Here is a 22,726-nt window from a genome sequence, read left to right as displayed (position 1 = left end):
TGGGGTATGAATTTTCACACGAGCTCCCGGAGAAGGGCTTTCACGTGGGATGAGAGCAATAAGGCTTCTCTGCCCCATGTGCCAGTCACTGAAATATTTGTGGGCATTGTGGGAAAGGACAAATCTTTAGTTTTCATAACTAAGGTATTGGCATCTGACCACAGATTAGCATTGAAATAGCACAGTGATGAAAGTGAGTCCATGTGCCCACTGGGATTCTGCCACTTCTTCATATGGTGAACCTCAGAGGTGCTACATCATTGCTTATCATCCAACAGTTAATATACAAGAGAACTGGTAATGATATATGCACTTTATTTCATTCTCAATGCAAAAGCTGCAGATAAATCTTAAGTTTGCAGATCTTTGAGTATTTTATTAATTTAGCAGATGGAAGTTACATTTAAACTTATTAAGTGAAATAATTACTGGGTTTGTTCCTAGATCCTATCCATATAATTCAGAGTAAGAGGCCTATGCTTCAGTCTATTCTGCTCAGGCTTTCAAATTCTTTTGACAGCCTCGATGTGAAATTCAAAAGTCATTAATGTGATGTGTTAATTTTGCACTTTTTGACTTACTGCAGAAATCTTATAGTTTCCATAGCAACAATAACCTATCCAGATTGTGTAATATTCTTTACAGTATTAAAAATAAAACTATGCAATTACGTGAGCTTTTGGAGCACTTCATTTAGGGGAACTGGGGATTGAAATATTTCTGTTTAAAAGAAAATTATAATTTCATATGAAAGTTTTGTCAGAAAGCATGTATAACTTTAAGAATTTATTCAATTAAATATTTAGTAGTAGATACCTGGAGTTAATTTAATTATTAATTGTATGAAATTTACATTGTAAGCATTGTGTTAAGCATCTCAGGCACAAATGCTTTCACACACATACCCATACATACTTTCAAGGTAAGGGGGGATATTTGGCTTTAATTACATTTCAGTCACCTTCACCTGCTGCTTGCACTTCTTAGTGGCCTCTGGGTGGTCTGAAAAACGTGTAGTTTTATGTTTGGAGGAAACAGGATGGAGAAAAAGGAACACTTTGCTCTTTAAAACATGCCTAAGATATCACTTTGAAAATACAAAAGATTGTTTTAATAGGTGACTGTTTTCAGAGTATCAAATTATTTTGTATTTTTTCTTTTTCCCTCTAATTCTAATTTAAAAGACAATATAATATTGGCATTAAGGTAGTTAACATAACTTTCTACATCTTAACACAACTTTTACTTTTTTTATATCACCTTCAACATATGTCTAAATGTATATATTTTTATACGGTATGATTTATGTATTTTCTCAGCAACATATGGTAAACATTTTCCATGTTTCCAGTGATCTCCATGATTATCATTTTAATAATTGCATAACAGTCTATCCTGTTGACATATGTGGTACAATTTCTCTTTATCAAAATGCTGCTTAATTGTTTCCTGAATGTCATATATTGGAAGAAAAATGGATATAATTTTCAGACTGTGGGAAAAAGTAACCATAACTCAATTATTTGCTCAAAACAGACGATTGTGAAAATCTTCAAAACGCACGTAAAATGATGTTTTAAAATGCATATTATGAGTAACCTCTTAAACTGCTTTATCTGCTAGTAAACACAGAATGGGGAAAATGAGGAATAGGTAAGTAGGACAGATACAGCACTACTTAGGTACTATCATTTGACAAAACCTTCATGACATGGTGATACCCTGTTGAGGCTCTAATATAATCAAAAGGCAAAACTCAGAGGGCATGGATTATACTCCTCTTGTCAGAATAACCAGTGGTAGGAACCACATTTGTGACATTCAGCTGGGGCCTTGCTGTGGCTGGTTCTGGTGTCAGTACCCTGAGGATACAGTGTTGCACTAGACACTCATCTGATACTATTACTATTTTTATGGACCTATCACCATTATTGATCTGTTGTCTTCCCTTGGTTAAGCACCCTGGTAACTAGCGGGGTTTCCCAGAATTCCTAATTCTACCTCCATTAATTGGAAAATTCACTGTAACTACTGAGTTTTTCCTAGATATCTTGAGAATGAGGTGTTGGTGGCCAATTTTGAAGTGTTTCCAAGGCTTTGGTTGAGGTCTTAGGGATTTTGAATGTCCCCTGTCCTAGGTGAAAACTAGCGTGTCTTAGTGGGTAATACATTCTTCTATAACTCCCCCATTTATTAAGTGGGTCTTATACTGTGAAATTACTTTAAACAAATATAGAAGTTTACATCTGTCATTTATTTTTGTAATTAATGTTTATAACAGAATGCTTTCATGGACTCCAGATAATTAAGACAGTAGAATTATCTTACAATATGCTTGAGTTTATATTTATGCTTGTTTACTTTTTGAAACTAGTGCTGTGTTTAGTATCCTGTTCTGTTTCCATTTTGTACTTTGTGTTTTGGCTCTGTCTAGTGTTTTCATTGTGACATGAATATGTTTGGTATTTCACATTATTGTAATGGAAATATTATCAGAAATAATAAGCAATGCATGCATAGTGAGGGTGTTTACATGTTACTGAGAGTTGTGCATTTCATTGTTTTTGTAGTTACAGTTTTGAATTTGAAAATAACGTAGAAAAAAATAATTCTTTTTGTTCATATGCAGAAAAGATGAAAAGGAGTATGCATTGAAGCAAATTGAAGGCACAGGAATATCCATGTCGGCTTGTAGAGAGATTGCAGTAAGTGGACATAAATACATTATTTATTTTGTTATGATATTGGATGGTAATTGATATTAATATAAAAGCTTCACTAATATATAGAATGCATGTTATTTCAAAGATGTTAATTAGTTTAAGGATATTTTATATAAGATGAGAAAAGTTGCATAAACTTTTTGATTACTTGAAAGTCATCGTTGAACATTGTCTTAATGATATTTAGGATTTATAATCTTAGGAATACTGAGCTAAATGATTAATTTGAATTATGATTGAGTATAATTATTAATTTAAATTAGTAATTTAATATCTGTCTTTTCTGTAGTTTTAGGAGTGATATATGTCTTTATAGAGAAGAGGGTGATACTGTTAGATACTATGCATATAAAATATTTTTTCTGAAATAAGTGTTTTGGTGTTACATTTTACTAGTTGCTAGAAAAATAAGAGTATCATAATAATAGGAGAATTCCTTAAAGAAAGATGATTTTTTTTTGTCTTTATATGGCATACTTGTACATTTAAGAAATGATTGTCCATAAGAATACCTAACATTTCCTGAGTATTTACCAGGTACCAGGCTTACTAAGTGCTTTTAAGTATTAATTAATTTAATTTTCATAATCATGAAATAAGTAATTTTAATATCCCCATTTTACAGATCAGTAAACAGAGGCAAAATCATAATTATGGCTTAGAAGTCTTAATATTATGTTCCCTTATTATAGTTCTTCAGTTTCTTATTTTAGTGTTTTAGTTTCTTATTGGGGCTTTATCATGATATCACATCTATAAGGGATTTATGTCTCTAAATTATTAAATATATTGTCCATATCCATTAGATATTTCTGTCTCTCATTTGGTAATTATTACATATATTGCCCACGGTTCCATATTTCTGCTTCACTCACATGGAAGCACTACATCATCACTCTTAATCATAAGAAAAAGAATGATGCAAAGAACACATGAGGCAGGATTTATTTACAACTGAGTGTCTGCCTTAGTGGCTAAGCTAGCCATGAGTCTCAGTTTCCTTATTTGTGAAATAAGGGAGTTATAAGGTCCCTTCTAGTCATAAATTCTTTGATTTCAGAATGGGAGCTTCTCACTAGACTGTGCACAGTTTGAAGGGCAGGGACCTTGTCTTTTTATCCCTAGTTCCTAGCATAACTACCTGGCACATAGCAGGTGCCCCGTAAATGTTTTTTGAATAAATCAATAAATAAACAACAAAAAAGTTCTGTATGATCCTAAGTTTGCTTTAGAATATAAATTTATTATTTAAAATTTTCATTTTGGCAGTTTTCCATTAACTGTAAATTGGTGTTTATAATGCCCTACCAGAATAAGCATTTGATATATGATTTTTAACTCCCTGAAAGTCATAAACATTATTATTTCAATCAATATGAATATTACTGGTGTGCAATTTTGCTATTTTAGAGTACCATAATTTAGTATAGCATTAATTCAACTTCCGTGAGTTAATTGGGTTAATAGCTGCAATTTAAGGTATTGATTATTAGGAAATGAAAACCCAATTCTAGATGTTCTTTTTGAAACAGAGACATATCTTCTGAGGAATACATGGGTTCCGTTTTCTTAGCATCCTCACTAGCATTTGTCATGTCTTGTTTTATGATAGTAGCCATTTTAACAGGTGTGAGGTGATATCTTACTGTGGTTTTGATTTGCATTTCCTTGATGATTAGTCATGTTGAGCACCTTTTCATGGACCTGCTGGCCATCTGTATATTTTATTCTTTGGAAAAATATCTGTTCAGTCCCTCTGCCCAGTTTTTAATTGGATGATGATTTTTGCAATTGAGTTGTATGCTTTCCTGATATATTTTAGATATTAACCACTTATCAGATAAATAGTTTGCAAATATCTTCTACTCTGTAGGTTGCCTTTTCATTTTGTTGATTGCTTCTTTTGTTGTGCGGAAGCTGGAAAAACTTAACTCTTAAACTCATTCACAGTCTCTATATTTTTATTGAGGGTTTGCCTAATAGAACTTTAGGAAGTATGCAGAGTTTCTGGATTGAGTAATTTTTTTTATCATTTCCTGAATGACTTAACTGCAACATGATAGGGATTTTGACAGAAAGTTAGCATGTATGTTATTGCATAGTGGCTAAGTGCATACTTTGTAAATTATAAGCTCACGGACACAGTTTTATAATTATTGCTTTATGCAGTTGTCTTTTTTTTTTTACGTCTTTATTGGAGTATAATTGCTTTACAATGGTTAGTTAGTTTCTGCTTTATAACAAAGTGAATCAGTTATACATATACATATGTTCCCATATCTCTTCCCTCTTGCATCTCCCTCCCTCCCACCCTCCCTATCCCACCCCTCTAGGTGGTCACAAACCACCGAGCTGATCTCCCTGTGCTATGCGGCTGCTTCCCACTAGCTATCTCTTTTACGTTTGGTAGTGTATATATGTCTATGCCACTCTCTCGCTTTGTCACAGCTTACCGTTCCCTCTCCCCATATCATTAAGTCCATTCTCTAGTAGGTCTGTGTCTTTATTCCTGTCTTACCCCTAGGTTCTTCATATCATTTTTTTCCCTTAAATTCCATATATATGTGTTAGCATACAGTGTTTGTCTTTCTCTTTCTGACTTACTTCACTCTGTATGACAGACTCTAGGTCCATCCACCTCATTACAAATAGCTCAATTTCCTTTCTTTTTATGGCTGAGTAATATTCCATTGTATATATGTGCTATGCGGTTGTCTTTTAAATCACATAGAAGAAAAAAGAGTTAAGAACAAAAATACATTTATGCTGTCTTTTCTATTTACCCATGTTGTTACCTTTACCAGTGCTCTTTATTTTTTGTGTAGATATGGGTTACTGTCATATATATAGTTCTTTGTTTTTAATTGAAGGTCTCCCTTTAGTATTTTTTTGTAGAGCAGATCTTCTAGGAATGAATTTTCTCAGTTTTTGTATTTGGGACTATCTTAATTTCTTCTTTTTTTCCTTTATCACCTATTTCTCCTTTGTTTTTTGCAGCATAGTTTTGACGGATATAGAATTCTTGAATGACAGTCTTTTTCTTTCTTCACCTTGACTATGTTATCTCACTGCCTTTTGGCCTCCACGGTTTCTGATGAGAAGTCAGCTGTTAATCCATGAAAATCTCTTGAACATTAGGAGTTATTTTCTTGCTACTTTCAAGATTCTCTCTTCGTCTTTGTCTTTTGAAAGTTTGATTATATGTGTAGGTGTGGAACCTACTTTGAATTCGTTGAGTTTCTTGGATGTAGAGATTAATTTTTTTTTTTTTTAATCAGAGTTGGGAAGTTTTCAGCCATCATTTCTTTAGATATTCTTTCTGCCCTTTTCTTTCTCTCCTCTCCTCCTGAGACTGCCATTATGAGTATATTTATAGGCTTGGTGGTCTCCCAAAGGTCACTGAGGCTCTGTTGATTTTTTTCTAATTCTCTTTTTCTATTTATTGCTCAGACGGGATGTTTTCAATTGCCTATCTTCAAGTTTAATGATTCTTTCTTCTGCCAGCTTGAATTTGCTGCTAAGCCCCCCTCTAGTGAAATTTTCATTGTAGTTATTTTACTTTTTGATTCCAAAATTGCTGTATGGTTCTTCTTCTTTTTTTTAATAGACTTTACTTTTTAGAGCAGTATTAAGTTTACAGCAAAATTGAATGAAAGTTCTAGAGATTTCCCATATACTCCCTACCCCCACACATGCATAGCCTAACCTATTATCAACATCCTCCACCAGAGTAGTACATTTACTACAACTGATGAACCTATGTTGATACTCAAAGACCATAGTTTACATTAGGGTTCACCCTTGGTGTTGTATATTTTATGGGTTTGGACAGATGTCTAATGACATGTATCCACCATTATGGTATCATACAGAGTAGTTCCACTGCCCTAAAAATCTTCTGTGCCCCACCTGTTCATCCTAAACCTATTCCCCACCCCCCTTCCCCATAATCACAGATCTTTTTACTGTTTACATAATTTTGCCTTTTCCAGAATGTCATATAGATGGAATCATACAGTATGTAGCCTTTTGAGATTGGCTTCTTTCACTTAATAATATGCATTTAAAATTCCTCCATATCTGTCACGGCTTGATAGCTCATTTCTTTTTAGTGCTGAATAATATTCCATCGTCTGGATGTATTACAGTTTGTTTACACATTCATCTACTAAAGTACATCTTGGTTGCTTCCAAGTTTTGGTAATTATGAGTAAAGCTGCTGTAAACATTGTGTGTAGGCTTTTTTGTGGACATAACTTTTCAATTCCTTTGGGCAAATATCAGCACAGTTGCTGGACTGCATGGTAAGAGTATGTTTAGTAGTTTAGTAAGAAACCACCAAACTGTCTTACAAAGTGGCTGTGCCATTTTGCATTCTCACTACCAGTGGATGAGAGTTCCTGTTGCTCCACATCCTCACCAATATTTGTTGTTGTCAGTGTTCTGGATTTAGCCATTCTAAAGGTATGTAGTGGTATCTTGTTGTTTAATGAAACTCTGCTTTAGCCTTTAAGTCCTGCTTGTATGGCATTAAGAGATGTGAGATTAGAGTCTTTTCAGATATTTCCTGGACATACCCACAGCTTTGCATATTGGCATGGTTACAGTCTTTATTACCTAGTTTCAATTATAGAAAATTCTAGAAAATGAAAACTAATCTGTAGTGGTGGCTAGTAGATCATTGACTGTGTGGGGATAGGAATAGAAACAGGGATGTATTACAAAGGAGCATGAGGAGTCTCTTGGGGATGATGTAAGTCTTCATCATTGTGATTGTCATGATGGTTTCATGGGTTTGTATCAACAATAAAACTCGAAAATGGTATGCACTTATAGCTCAGTAAATTCAGGGGGAAATCAGTAAAGGCATATGAGATTATTAGTGGATCAAGGGTCTGTGAAAGAGGAATTTGTAAGAATCAATGGATCACAAGCAAAACTGGAGGGATTGGCCTTGAATAGGAAATGGAACAGATAGTTCATCCTGTGAACCTACAGTGACAGAAGAAAGGATGGTGTCAACATATGTCAGTTTGCTAGGGAGATGATGAGGTAGTTACATTCTTGTGTGCCTCTTTTTCTGTGTGTGTGAATGTTAATGTGGTGAATGTTTTAAGTTATTGAAGGCTATGTGAAAATATGCTGATCAAAAATAAGGTTATAGAAGTGTTATAGTCCACCTAAAGTAGGAGACCAGTCATGGCACCAGTCTGCATGACTGTACTGTTTTCTTCATTATAAGCCCAGTGTAAGAAGGGAGAATTCGAATATCTTTTGACTGATGCAGTAGGACAGAAAATGTAAGGTGGTAGAGAGTCAGAGAGGTTAGGAGGGACTGATAGGTTGGGGAGAATGTAGACAACATCATAAATGAAAAAGCAGATAGAACTTGTTCTTTGCCTTTTTCCTTCTGTATCCCATAATATTATCTACTTCCTGGCATTTTCTCATTCATATATAGACACATAGGTAGGAGGCTTTTGATTTGGAGAAAATTAGGAACAATTTCACTCATTACTCTAAAAGGATGGGACTGTGACTGCAGGACACCTTCTGAGAGCAGGGTTGGATGATGAGAAAAGAAGTCAAAGAACTTGTAGCCATGGAGTGAACTTGGAAGAATGTGTACAGGATGGGAAGAAGTTTAAGAACTAAGATGCATCACTACCTCAAGTGTCACCAATAAAGAAAATCGTATCACATTTTAATTTCATTTGAACCTTATTGATCACAGGTGAATTATAACCCCATATCTTTGTACAGTGCTTTACAGTTTACAATATGCCATAACAGGGAATAATTCTGGGTGATGAACATACTAGGAACATGTGAACATGAGCCCTTTTAGCTTGAGGTTACAGGGGAGTTCTAATGTAAAGTTTTTTTTTTTTTACCTTTGTGGCCTGTGTAATCATAAGGTTGCTAGGTTGAAAAAGTGATAAACACCATTAATTCAGATCCTATTAATTTGTTTCCTGGTTATGAAATTCAAAAATGTTTATTATAAAATTCTCAGAGGGCTTCCCTGCTGGCACAGTGGTTGAGAGTCCACCTGCCGATGCAGGGGACACGGGTTTGTGCCCCGGTCCGGGAAGATCCCACATGCCGCGGAGCGGCTGGGCCCATGAGCCATGGCCACTGAGCCTGCGCGTCCGGAGCCTGTGCTCTGCAATGGGAGAGGCCACAACAGTGAGAGGCCCACATACCGCAAAAAAAAAAAAAAAATTCTCAGAGAGTGTGGAAGAATCATGTTAAGAGCATCTGTTAACACTAACACTTAGAAATAATCAGTATTAATATTTTGTGTATAGTCTTCTAGACTTTTTTCTTTGCAAAAATACAGAGGATTTTTTTCCCATAAGAGTGAGGAGTCCATCAATTTTTTATAAAATGTAATTTCATCTGGGGTAATACAAAGGTAAAATTTTAACTATCAAAATAATAATTGTCGGCTTCCCTGGTGGCGCAGTGGTTGAGAGTCCGCCTGCCGATGCAGGGGACGCGGGTTTGTGCCCCGGTCCAGGAGAAGCCACAACAGTGAGAGGCCCGCATACCACACACACACAAAAAAAATTATGCTAGTTCTGTGGGATATAAGAAAAATTATAACTCTGGAGTACTCTTCAAAAAATTGAGATGGTCCCAAAGAAAGTGAAGACAGACTGGAAGGAAAATTAGTCAAGGGAAGAAGGATGGAGGGCATAGGTTGAGGAGGGAAGAGGAATAGAGAAAACCTGACTTCATGTCAGATTGCATCTTCCTCAGTTTTGCCTTGTGTTGCTGAGAAGCCACTTCCTCAGTCACCTCTGCTCAGTGTTGCCCAGTGTATGTATCTGCCAGCATCCTAGAATCGATGCTCCCATGGTGACAGGTGGGATCAGTTGTAATGGATTGTTGCTTGCCGTTTTTCTGCATAGCACAAAGCAGGCAGGGTGGAGTGGCAGTTAAAACATTATTTGCTACTATTTTTTTCCCTGTCTTGCCACCTTGGTGGCGTAGCAGGCCGCTATGTAAATTTAAGTGAAATGCTTGGAACTTTCCCTTGTCTTCAAGGAATTAGCCCTTGTTTTTTTTTTTTTTTTTTATGAAATGGAAATGGTAAAATGTGTGTTTGCTGTGGATTCCTTGAGAACTTTAATTCTTTTTTAATTTTTATTTATTTTATTTTTGGCTCCGTTGGGTCTTCATTGCTGCACGCGGGCTTTCTCTAATTGTGGCAAGCGGGGCCTTCTCTTTGCTGCGGTGCACGAGCTTCTCATTGTGGTGGCTTCCCTTGTTGTGGAGCATGGGCTCTAGGCACGTGGGCTTCAGTAGTTGTGGCATGCGGGCTCAGTAGTTGTGGCTTGCAGGCTCTAGAGTGCAAGCTCAGTAGTTGTGGTGCATGGGCTTAGTTGCTCCACAGGATGTGGGATCTTCCCGGACCAGGGCTCGAACCCGTGTCCCCTGCATTGGCAGGTGGATTCTTAACCACTGTGCCACCAGGGGAGTCTCAAAGCTCTAATTCTTACTAATACATTTATTTTTATCAACCTTAAAACTGTTTTGTTAAATTTCATGAATTGAAAGTTGAGAAATGTCTGTTTATTTTCATTAAGATTATTTAATTGTATCTCAATTGCTTTTATGTTGTACTGAGTGCAGATTTTTTCTTAAATATGTGTCCAACTTTCTAAGAGTATAGATTTGTGGAAATAAATCTGTGATTCAGGTACTTTACCCTTTCTATGCAAGGGACAAAATCAAAATATAGTATTAAGATTTTTGTGAAAAATACTAAAGGTATAAAAAGTTTTCTTTTTTCAGTAGACTTTTAACATGGTCTTCTGTAATAATTATTTTCATAAAAAGTTTGGCATGATTTGGGAGACTAGAACTAAATTAATCATGTATGAAATCATCTTGGAGCAAAATCTGTTCTTTGGTATGACCTTTGTGTTCTCCTTAGAGACAAACAGAAGTTTACTTTTGGGATTGAAGACTCAGCATAGATTTTTTCTTCTTTAAAATGTGGGGGTTTTTTTTTTCCCCTTGCATTGGATAGTGATAGTTACTACTTTTCTCATGAAGATAATATATTTAGTTTGTTTGGCATTTAAATAAATATATTCTTGCTGACTCTTGTAATGAAAAATGAAGCCTTGTATGAGTTGGGGAGTAGGGTTTGGGATTATTTTAGGATGAGTCTGGGAGATGGATATAGGGTCAGCACAAAGGGAGGAACCATCATAGGATAGAAAATAAATCCTTTCAAAAGCTGAAAAAGTGCAAGGGGGCGGGTAGAAGGAGTCAGCAAGCAAGATAGATTCTCTAGTCCTTTCGTGTATCTGTCTACCTTATTGTAGATACTAGGTCATGAGTCTCTTTAAAGTTATTATTATTTGTGTGTGTGTGTGTGTGTGTGTGTGTACGTGTGTGTGCATGCATGCACCTTTTGGAGTATGTTTCAAGCTGCTTTATGTTTCCTCTGAGAAGACTAAGTGACCAATCTTTGTATTCTCAGCAGCAGATTTAAATACCTATTGTTGCCAGTGGTAGAAAAGAGGTGGGCCATATAAGTTTCTGGGGTTTTTGTATAAAGGTGACAAATGTGAGAAGGAACAGTTTGAGAAGAGATAATACTGGTCTTGCTCACCAGTTTCTCGTGTGTGTGTGTCAATGGTTGTTTTATTATTATTATTGATAGTAACTTTTTCCTATTTAAACTCTAAAAAAACATAACTTTTAGTTAAAATTGTTTTCTGTGGTCAAAGTAAATTATTTTTAAGGAACTATACATTTAATTTTTAAAGTTTATTATTATAGAAGATACTGAATTATAAAATTTAACAAACTTGGTAATTCTACATTCAAAATAAGAGACTGAAGTGGGAAAACAAAGTATTTATTTGAAAAAAAAATATGCCTTAGGTTTCAGATTGTAAAGTGGGAGAGAATATGGGCTTTGGTATCAGATAGACTTGAGGTTGTATCTGGACTTCACCATTACTTCTCTATATCTTGAGCAAGGACCCATTTTCTAGGTGGCTATAGAAATGAAGGTGTTTTCAGGGGGAATCAGGTTGTACCTGATTTGCTTCGAGGGCTGGCAATGCCAAGGAAGCAGGCCATGCAGCAGTCCACAGGTTGCTCGGATTCTCAGAATCCCTGAGCCTCTTAACTTGCTGATGTTCCAGGTCATCCTCAGCTTCACCTTATAACCAGACTATCAACTAAATCTCATAAATATTTTGACAAAATGCTTCTTTTCAAATATGTTCAAGAATCATATAAGTTCTTAGGAGGGAGGAGTTGCATGTGAGAGGAGAGAGTCTGAGCCTTGCATATATGTTAGTGGTACATACTGCATCTAAGTTCTTGGGTTAAAATATGGATAATTTCCACTCTTATTTCTAGTTCATCTTTCAGGCTACTTTGATTTATCTGGATTTGGAATTAAACATCTTTCTCAGTCTGTGCAGTCTCTTTTTTTCTTTTTTTGGCCTAATAAAAATTATTAATCCTATAAACCAACTATCAACATATCTGATTTCTGTTAACCTTAGTTTCTTCATGTCTAAAATTAGATTAATAGTACCTAATCTCACAGAATTGTACTAAGGATAAATTAAAGTATGTAAGCCTTTTGGCTCATAACCTTCAGTTCCCAGTGAAGGTTAGCTTCCCCGTTTTCTTTTAAGTTGAATTTGTTAGTGTGATGGAAAAGTAAATTGTGGGTGGCCTTAGCTTAGATCAGTAATAATAAATAGGGGGCCGGTAAATGTCTTTTAAAAATTCAGTCACTTTGTTGTGGTCTCTGAATGCTAAGTTATATTTAAAATGTACTTTAGCGGCAGATACAGTTGTGCCCCTTCCTCAAATATATCAGTCCGTTAACAGATACTGATCACTACTCTTTGGAACACATAGTGTTGCTTGCTGAGAGAATACAGAGCAGTATTTTCAGGAAGGTGGCAGTCTTTTTAAATCAGTTTTTGGGAATGTGAAATGTCTTTTCCCTCAGGAAACATTGACATAAACGATGCCCAGGTTACTGGTCTCTGTCACCAAAACCTATGTGGCCTATGGGTAACTGAATTACGGTACTCTAGTACTGTAGTACTTGAGGACTACTTATAACATTGTTTCTATGGAGAACACATTCAGAATTAAAATCTTACATGGCAGGATACATCTTGCCTTGTCATAGTTTTTTAAATGGGAACAGGCTCTTCAGGTTCAGGTCACTGGCCAAGAATTCAAGGCATTAGAAATTAGAGTAGGGATTGGGGGAGATAAGCCATAGTGTCAGAGGATAGGTGGTTTTATGGCACCCAGAAGTATGGAATGGAAATTGTATTATCCAAGCAGCGGGTTTGGGGGATAGTTCTTTACCTGGGAGAAAAAGAGTAGGGAGTAGATAATGAGGGAGTTAAGGCAGGCTGGGGGACCTGTTAGGCAGCCGGTAGGGTTTCAGGTAGTAACCAGGAAAATGAGGAATGGAGGCACTTGGCCAATCAGTAGCCATCTTGAGTCAGTGGAGAGAGCTAGTGGACAGGGAAGTCTAAAGTGATAGGGATCACAAATAGGGAAAGCCTGTAATTAGGATTTTGGTACAATAACACATTATAACAAAAAATTTAGATTATTTGGGAAAAGGAGTTTAGTTACTTCAGGTACCAGTAGATTATCATAATGACATAGTCTCACATATTATTCTTCTCTTACTTTGGCCTTATATGACTTCTGGTGATATAAGCTGTTCACATTTTTAATATAGATCTTTGACATAAATAATGAACGAACGGGTGGTGCAGTGGTTAAGAATCTGCCTGCCAGTGCAGGGGACATGGGTTCAATCCCTGGTCCGGGAAGATCCCACATGCCATGGAGCAACTAAGCCCGTGTGCCACAACATCTGAGCCTGCACTCTAGAGCCTGCAAGCCACAACTACTGAGCCTGCGTGCCACAACTACTGAAGCCCACGCGCCTAGAGCCCATGTTGCGAAACAAGAGAAGCCACTGCTATGAGAAGCCCATGCACCACAATGAAGAGTAGCCCCTGCTCGCTGTAACTAGAGAAAGCCCGCATGCAGCAAAGAAGACCCAACACAGCCAAACATAAATAATAAATAAATAAAATAACGAACAAACAGTAACCAATCAGAACAGTGCAAAGTCAAGATGAAGTAGAGCTTTAACAGATACAAACTAGAGTTAATAGACTGCATTTGCAAAGGATGAAGATTATAGTTCAAAACCAGATAATTGTATTTTATTATAATGGACAGTTATATATTATTATAATGGGAATGAGATAAACTGATAAAACATAGATACAGTAAGTCCTCTACATATGAACCTTCAAGCTGCAGACTTTCAAAGATGTGAACCTGTGTTTGCGTGTCCAATCACGTTAAGTTAGTTCACGGGTCTGACATGCATGCATCCTCTACAAGTGTTGTGCTTGTTTTTTGTTTGTTTGTTTTTGCGGTACGCGGGCCTCTCACTGTTGCGGCCTCTCCCGCTGCGGAGCACAGGCTCCGGACGCGCAGGCTCAGCGGCCATGGCTCACAGGCCCAGCCGCTCTGCGGCATGTGGGATCTTCCCAGACCGGGGCATGAACCCGCGTCCCCTGCATCGGCAGGCGGACTCTCAACCACTGCGCCACCAGGGAAGCCCAAGTGTTGTGCTTTTGTGTACTTTACTGTACAGTACTGTGTAGAGTACAGTAGTACAGTATCTTTATTTCAAGCCCAGGATGTCCGGAACCAAGTGTAAAAGCAGCGGTGATGTAGCTGGTACTGCTGTACTTTTCAAGGTACTGTACTGTAAGATTAAAAATGTTTTCTTTATTTTTTATGTTTGTTTGTTTTTTATGTATTATTTGTGTGAAAAGTATTATAAACCTATTACAGTTCAGTACCATATAGCCGATTGTATTAGTTGGGTACCTGGGCTAACTTTGTTGAACTTACTAACAAATTGGACTTATAAATGCGCTCTCAGAATGTAACTTGTTTGTATGTAAAAGGACTTACTGTATTGGTTTACAAGCTTCTTAGTATACTCAGCAGCTCAGTAATTTCGAAGCTTGAATGGGCTATTTTTCTTAGAAGATTTTTCTAATTAATTGGAAATTTTACAGTTTTTAGATTGTAGTGATGTTATTAGATAATATAGCATTCAAACAGTTGAAGAAAATTAGCATTTAAAACAAAATGACTGCCAGCAGATTACAGTTTGCTTATGTTAGGTATTCTTTTTTTTTTTTAATTAATTAATTTTATTTATTTATTTTTGACTGTGCTGGGTCTTTCTCGCTGCGTGCGTGCCCTCTCCAGCTGTGGCGAGTGGGGGCTACTCTTCGCTGCGGTGCACGGGCCTCCCACTGCGGTGGCTTCTCCTGTTGCGGAGCACGGGCTCTAGGCACGCGGGCGTCCGTAGTTGTGGCTCGTGGGCTCTGGAGCGCAGGCTCAGCAGTTGTGGCGCACGGGCTTCATTGCTCCGCGGTGTGTGGGAACCTCCTGGACCACGGCTTGAACCCCTGTCCCCTGCATTGGCAGGCGGATTCCCAACCACTCTGCCACCAGGGAAGCCCGCCTGGTATTTATATAGTAAAATAATATTAGAAAAGAAAAAGATACTTGAAAATCTTATTTGCAGAGTAGTAAGTAACTAAGGTTTAGGTACAAGCTGTTTTTTAAAAAATTTATTTTATTGAAGTATAGTTGATTTATGGGTACAAGCTGTTTTGTCACCTTTTTTCTCTGTAAGTAAATTCTAATTTTAAAAAGAAGCTTTTTTTTCCTTCTGGATTACCAGCCTTTCTGAATTTTGCCACCTTATGTTAAATTAATCTGATTAATAAGCTTAACTTTATTTGTGGTTTTGGTCTTTGGATGTTGCTGGCATGGTATTTATACTTTATTTCTCCTCAGAAAGAATTCTTAAAGTTAGGTTGTTTTAATCCGGTAGAAAAACAGGCTAAAGAGTTAAACAGGAACTTTTAAAAAATTGAAACATTAATAGCCAATAAATAAAAAAGATGCTCAATTAATGATCAGAGAAATATAAAACCATAGTAAGATATACTTTTTTGCCCTCCAGATTGGTAAACAGTATCAAGTATTTGCAATGATGTAGAATACTGGAACTGGCATGTAGTATTAGAAGAATTGTAATTATATTGCAACACTGAGGAAAACAGCTTGTTTGTCTAGCAAAGTTAAGATACACATACCTTTTTACTGAACAACTTCACTCCTAGATATCTATGCTGTAGCAGTGCTTCTCAGCCCCAATGGACCCAATCTCCCATGTTATAATAATTAATCCCTAGTCCCCTTTATTACCCTGAACTGAAATTCATATATGATATGCATAATTTAAAAAATCACCATAATCCCTTAATATATTATAAAAAATAAAAAGGTAATAATTTATAATGAAATAACATGTTTAAATATGTAAGAATCAGACATTTTAATTATAATATCTAAATGCTAATCAGGTCATAGATGCATACCTAATTGTGGAACATGTAATCGAGTTGACACTCAGTGTGTGGTTTGGGTAGTGTTGCATTATCATTTTTTTGTGTGTGTTGTGCTAAATCTGTACTGTGGTATATGTGAATTGATGAGCTTGTGGGCTTCACAAGTCAGTAGGAGATTTGGAAAAGAAATTCTAATTGTTCCCCAAATTCTTACCTTGAATTCAAAACAGTGTGAAGCTTATTAGTATGCTAAGTAGTATCTTTATCTCGTCGTTTGATTTTTCATTTCACTTCTTTTTCTCTAATTGCTTATCCTGTTTGTTGTTTCTCTTCTTGTTTCTTATGTCTTATGTATTTTCTGTCTTTTTTTTCTACCATTTGCCAAAAGTAGGTCTGTTCCATCACTGTAGCTGTTTGTAATTCCACAAAGAATGTCTGTACTTGTGTTATCTGTTTTTCTTCTTATCTGGGACTGTCTTCCTATCTATTCAGTTATGCATGGTATGTAGGTTCATACTCAGATGGTAGGTAGCTTTATAGCAGAATTTCCCCAGAAGCATAAGGAAATTTTTTATTACATAAAAAATTGCTCAACTAAGTTATTAATTCACAATTTGAAATGCTTTCATTTTTCTCTAAAACAAAAGTTAACAGTCCAGTGGGCTTTATGGAATTGAGATTTCCATTGTTGTAGGTTTTTTGTTTTTGTTCATACATTAGCATTTAAAAAATGTTTTTAGTGTAGATTCACTCTGCCTTCATAAAATTTAGGTCAGGGATTGTGTCTGATATATTCATTCTTGAATCCTTGGAATCTGTCTAATACTGTGCTTGGAACAAAGTGGGCTCTTAATTAATTATTGAATAAATGCAACAGTTTATTTGAATTTGTTATTTTAACAATATTAACAACAATTAAAGGCTGAAGTTTTTTCAATACTAGATTTTAAACTTTCTGTTTGGGCAAATTATTATTTGAAATCTAATATTAAACTTTGTGAACTGTTTTCATTATCTAAAATTTTGGATCCGTTCTGATTCCCATAACCATTTATGATTTAATGAATAACTGGTGGAAATAATATTTAAATGAATAATTATTCAAAGAAGTTGATTTTTTCATGAAATATTTGAGTATCTGTTATAATCCAGGCATTGTGTTAAATGCTAAGGATACAGTAGTGAACAAAACTTTTCCCTGAAGAAGTTTATAGTTTTGGAGGAGACATACAAGAAAACACCAATTTCAACACTATAATCAAGGCCAAGACAAGAGATAAGCACAGAGTGCTAGAGGAGCAGCTAGCCCATTCCTGGGAGTCTGGGAGGACTCCTTGGGCGTTTTGAGGTACTACAAGTCTGAAAGACAAATAGGAGTTGGCTGGGTGAAGGAGAAGGAAGGAAGTGGGGGAGAGTGTGTGGCCCGAGGAAACACATGTAGGAAGGCCCAGAAGTGAGAGAGAGCATGGGTACTCTTAGTTTTATGAACAACTATGGAGGAGTGTGCTGGTTTAAGTCCTTTCAAGCTTACCAAATTATTTAGTTATTACAGCAACAATATGTAAATTTCTGTTGTGTTAAGCAACTGAAATTGGGTATTTATTTACTGCAGCAGCTAGGATTACCTTCACTAATGTGTGAGTAATAGAGGCATTGTCCAAAGTTGAGACAAAAAATTGGTGTTAAGAATAATTTTTAAAGTAAACAGTAGATAAACTGAAAATGATCATATGAATATAAGAAGATGGAGATGGGGTGGTGGTGAATGAGCTATAGTTTCATCTATTATATCAGAAAATCAATAATGTTTAAAGTTGGTGAGTCAAGAATAGTGATATAAATATTAACTTAGAGATATGAAATAATCAGAGGAACCAAAAACAGTAAAGTTTAAAGTAGTTGTATATAGGGAAGGGGAGGGATGGACCAGAGGATTATTTAATTATAGTAAGTCCTCTACACACGAACCTTCAAACTGTGAACTTTCAAAGATGCGAACATGCATCTGGTTCCAGCAAGTAACCAAAACCTGTGCCATCAGTGTCAGGCGTGAGTGAAATTGCAGCTTGCCTTCTGTCTCCTATTGCTGATGATCCTTCAGCTCTACCGTCTCCCACCTCCTCTCCCTCCTCCAGTCAGTAACTCTTCTTGCCTGTTCACTCAGTGCCAGCCCCTGTGTGCCAGCTGTTGTGCTGTACTACTGTACTTTTCAAGGTACTGGACTGTAGGATTAAAAATGATTTCTTTATTTTGTGTTTGTTTTTTTATGTATTATTTGTGTGAAAAGTGTTATAAACCTATGACAATGCAGTACATATCATGTTAGTTGGGTACCTAGGGTAACTTTGTTGGACTTACGACCAAATTGGACTTACGACCAAATTGGACTTATGAACGCTCTCTCCAAATGGAACTCGTTCGTATGCAGGGGACTTACTGTATAATCTCTGCTACGTTATTTTTTAACAGTATAAATACATTATTTTAAAAATTAAGCTAAATTAAAAAATACTGTGCATCCACTAGAATGGCTAAAATTGAGAAGACTGATTACACCATGGTTGGTAGGGTATGGAGTAACGTGCTGGTGGAAGCATAAAAATGTACAGCTGCTTTTTCAAAAAGTCTGGCAGTTTCTGATGAATTTATACACATATCTGTTGTATGATCCAGCAATTCAATTTCTGTGTACATTTATCCAAGAAAAATTAACACATATGCCCACAGAAAACTTGTAAAGAATGTTCATAGCAGCTGTATTCATAACCCCAAACAGGAAGCAATCCAAATGTCCATCAGTAGAATGGATAAACAACTCATGGTATACCTATAAGAAAAATTACTACTCAACTCTAAAAAAGAAAACTGATACATACACTAACATGGATGCGTCTCAGAAACATTAAGTTGAGCAAAAGAAGCTGGACTCAAAAGAATACATATGGGCATGATCTCACTTACATGAAATTCAAGAACAACAGAATCTCTACTATGATAGAAATCAGAATAGTTCCCTGGAGTGGGGGGAAGGGTTGAGTGGAAAGGGGCACATAGGAACTTAAAGGGATGATGGAAAAGTTAAGCCTTCATCTGGTTGGTGGTTACATAGGTGTATAAGTTTGTCAAAATTCAAGCTAATCACTTAAGATTTATGCATTTTACTGTATATAAATTGTAACTTAATAAAGTACTAGTGGTATAAAAAATACAAAGTAAAAACTAGAGAGCTTGTTGCATCAAAGGAACGAAAGAACTCTAATATGGTTGGCTTGAGGAGAAGAGTTGGGAGTAGAAATGTGAAGTGATAGGCTGGAGCCATCTTGAATGACTTCGTAAATTACCAAGGATTATCCTAAGAACATCAGGAAGCCATTGCAGATTTTTAAGAGGGATAATGTTAAGTTTGAATTTTAAAACCATCTTTGCCTTCTGAGTGGATTGGAGAGGGGCAAGAATGGATGTAGGAAGACCTGTTAAAAAGTTTTTGCTGAAGCCAAAATGAAAGATGATAGTGGTTTGTATTAGATCGTAGCAGAGAGGTTGGAGGAAGGAGACATTTAGTGATGGTGAATGAGAGAGAAGATAAGGTTGAACACAATGTTTCTCTCTTGATCAGCTAGGTAGATGATGGTCCAGTTTACTGAGCAAAAGAGGAGAGTTGGGCACGAGGGGGTAGTTAGGTGAGGATGGTGAACTGAATTTCAGACTTGATTGCTTAATTGTTTGGGGAAATATATAGAATATCGTATAAGAGTAATATTATAATAAGAAATATACTGTAAAATTTCAAGGATTTATTACAATATAATCATTATATATTTATTTCTGTTCAAGCTATTCATTACCCCTTCTCCTGTCTTTATGAAGAGCTAGATGATTTGCCATTCATAGGCTATGCATAGTACAGCTACTGAACATTGGATAGTTTACACAGTAGGAAAGAGAAAGTTGGGTGATTTTATTTGAGAGTGGTTTACATTGTAACTCTCCATAATTAATTTTTTTAACATCTTTTTTGGAGTATAATTGCTTTACAATGTTATGTCAGTTTCTTCTGTATAACAAAGTAAATCAGCTATATGTATACATATATCCCCATATCCCCTCCCTCTTGCATCTCCCTCCCACCCTCCTTGTCCCACCCCTCTAGGTGGTCACAAAGCACCAAGCTGATCTCCCTGTGCTATGCAGCTGCTTCCCACTAGCTATCTATTTTACATTTGGTAGTGTATATATGTCCATGCTACTCTCTCACTTCGTCCCAGCTTACCCTTTCCCCTCCCTGTGTCCTCAAGTCCATTCTCTACGTATGCATCTTTATTCCTGTCCTGCCCCTAGGTTCGTCAGAACCTGTTTTTTTTTTTTAGATTCCATATATATGTGTTAGCATACGGTATTTGTTTTTCTCTTTCTGACTTACTTCACTCTGTATGACAGACTCTAGGTCCATCCACCTCAGTACAAATAACTATTTCATTTCTTTTTATGGCTGAGTAATATTCCATTGTATATGTGTGCCACATCTTCTTTATCCGTTCATCTGTCGATGGACACTTAGGTTGCTCCCATGTTCTGCCTATTGTAAGTAGTGCCGCAATGAACATTGTGGTACATGACTCTTTTGAATTATGGTTTTCTCAGGGTATATGCCCAGTAGTGGGATTGCTGGGTCGTATGGTAGTTCTGTTTTTAGTTTTTTAAGGAACCTCCATATTGTTCTCCATAGTGGCTATATAAATTTACATTCCCGCCAACAGTGCAAGAGGGTTCCCTTTTCTCCACACCCTCTCCAGCGTTTATTGTTTGTGGACTTTTTTTTTTTTTTTTTTTTTTTGCGGTACGCGGGCCTCTCACTGTTGCGGCCTCTCCTGTTGCGGAGCACAGGATCCGGACGTGCAGGCTCAGCGGCCATGGCTCACGGGCCCAGCCGCCTCGTGGCATGTGGGATCCTCCAGGACCGGGGCACGAACCTGTGTCCCCTGCATCGGCAGGCGGACTCTCAACCACTGCGCCACCAGGGAAGCCCTGTTAGTGACGTTTTGATGATGGCCTTTCTGACTGCTGTGAGGTGACACGTCATTGTAGTTTTGATTTGCATTTCTCTAATGATTAGTGATGTTGAGCTTCCTTTCATGTGTTTGTTGGCAATCTATATCTTCTTTGGAGAAATGTCTATTTAGGTCTTCTGCCAATTTTTGGATTGGGTTGTTTGTTATTTTGATATTGAGCTGCATGAGCTTCTTGTATATTTTAGAGATTAATCCTATGTCAGTTGCTTCGTTTGCAAATATTTTCTCCCATTCTGAGGGCTGTGTTTTGGTCTTGTTTGTGGTTTCCTTTGCTGTGCAAAAGCTTTGAAGTTTCATTAGGTCCCATTTGTTTATTTTTGTTTTTATTTCCATTTCTCTAGGAGGTGGGTCAAAAAGGATCTTGCTGTGATTTATGTCATAGAGTGTTCTGCCTATGTTTTCCTCTAAGAGTTTTATAGTGTCTGGCCTTACATTTAGGTCTTTAATCCATTTTGAGTTTATTTTTATATACGGTGTTAGGGAGTGTTCTAATTTCATTCTTTTACATGTAGCTGTCCAGTGTTCCCAGCACCACTTATTGAAGAGACTGTCTTTTGTCCATTTTATATTCTTGCCTCCTTTATCAAAGTTAAGGTGACCATATGTGCGTGGGTTTATCTCTGGGCTTTTTAATCTGTTCCATTGATCTATATTTCTGTTTTTGTGCCAGTACCATACTGTCTTGATTACTGTAGCTTTGTAGTATAGTCTGAAGTCAGGGAACCTGATTCCTCCAGCTCCGTTTTTCATTCTCAAATTGCTTTGGCTGTTCAGGGTCTTTTGTGTTTCCATACAATTTGTGAAATTATTTGTTCTAGTTCAATGAAAAATGCCATTGGTAGTTTGATAGGGATTGCATTGACTCGTTAAATTGCTTTGGATAGTATAGTCATTTTCACAATATTGATTCTTCCAATCCAAGAACATGGTATAACTCTCCATCTTTTTGTATCATCTTTAATTTCTTTCATCAGTGTCATAGTTTTCTGCATGCAGGTCTTTTGTCTCCTTAGGTAGGTTTATTCCTAGGTATTTTATTCTTTTTGTTGCAGTGGTAAATGGGAGTGTTTCCTTAATTTCTCTTTCAGATTTTTAATCATTAGTGTTTAGGAATGCAAGAGATTTCTGTGCATTAATTTTGTATCCTGCTACTTTACCAAATTCATTGATTAGCTCTAGTAGTTTTCTGGTAGCATCTTTAGGATTCTCTATGTATAGTATCATGTCATCTTTAAATAGTGACAGTTTTACTCTTCTTTTCCTATTTGGATTCCTTTTATTTCTTTTTCTTCTCTGATTGCCGTGGCTAAAAGTTCCAAAACTATGTTGAATAATAGTGTTGAGAGTGGACATCCTTGTCTTGTTCCTCATCTTAGAGGAAATGGTTTCAGATTTTCACTATTGAGAATGATGTTGGCTGTGAGTTTATCATATATGGCCTTTATTATGTTGAGGTAAG

The 22,726-nt window shown here is 36.5% G+C and overlaps 1 protein-coding gene across 4 annotated transcripts in view; it reads left to right on the top strand.

Moving 5' to 3' along the window:
• CDK19 (cyclin dependent kinase 19) overlaps positions 1-22,726 on the top strand; it is a 180,929-nt gene that overhangs the window by 59,025 nt on the left and 99,178 nt on the right. For all 4 annotated transcript variants that reach the window (XM_022554378.2, XM_022554394.2, XM_089921936.1 and 1 more), the window contains one exon: positions 2,630-2,705. In XM_022554378.2, coding sequence (XP_022410086.1) covers positions 2,630-2,705 — 76 coding nt within the window. The remainder of the gene's footprint in view (positions 1-2,629; positions 2,706-22,726) is intronic.

Source organism: Delphinapterus leucas, chromosome 12 (assembly GCF_059928025.1).
Source record: "Delphinapterus leucas isolate spDelLeu-1000000601 "Yukka" chromosome 12, BTC_Dleu_Yukka2, whole genome shotgun sequence".
NCBI lineage: Eukaryota > Metazoa > Chordata > Mammalia > Artiodactyla > Monodontidae > Delphinapterus > Delphinapterus leucas.
Note: the sequence above shows the minus strand (reverse complement) of the source record. Positions and strands in the feature narration are given on the sequence as shown.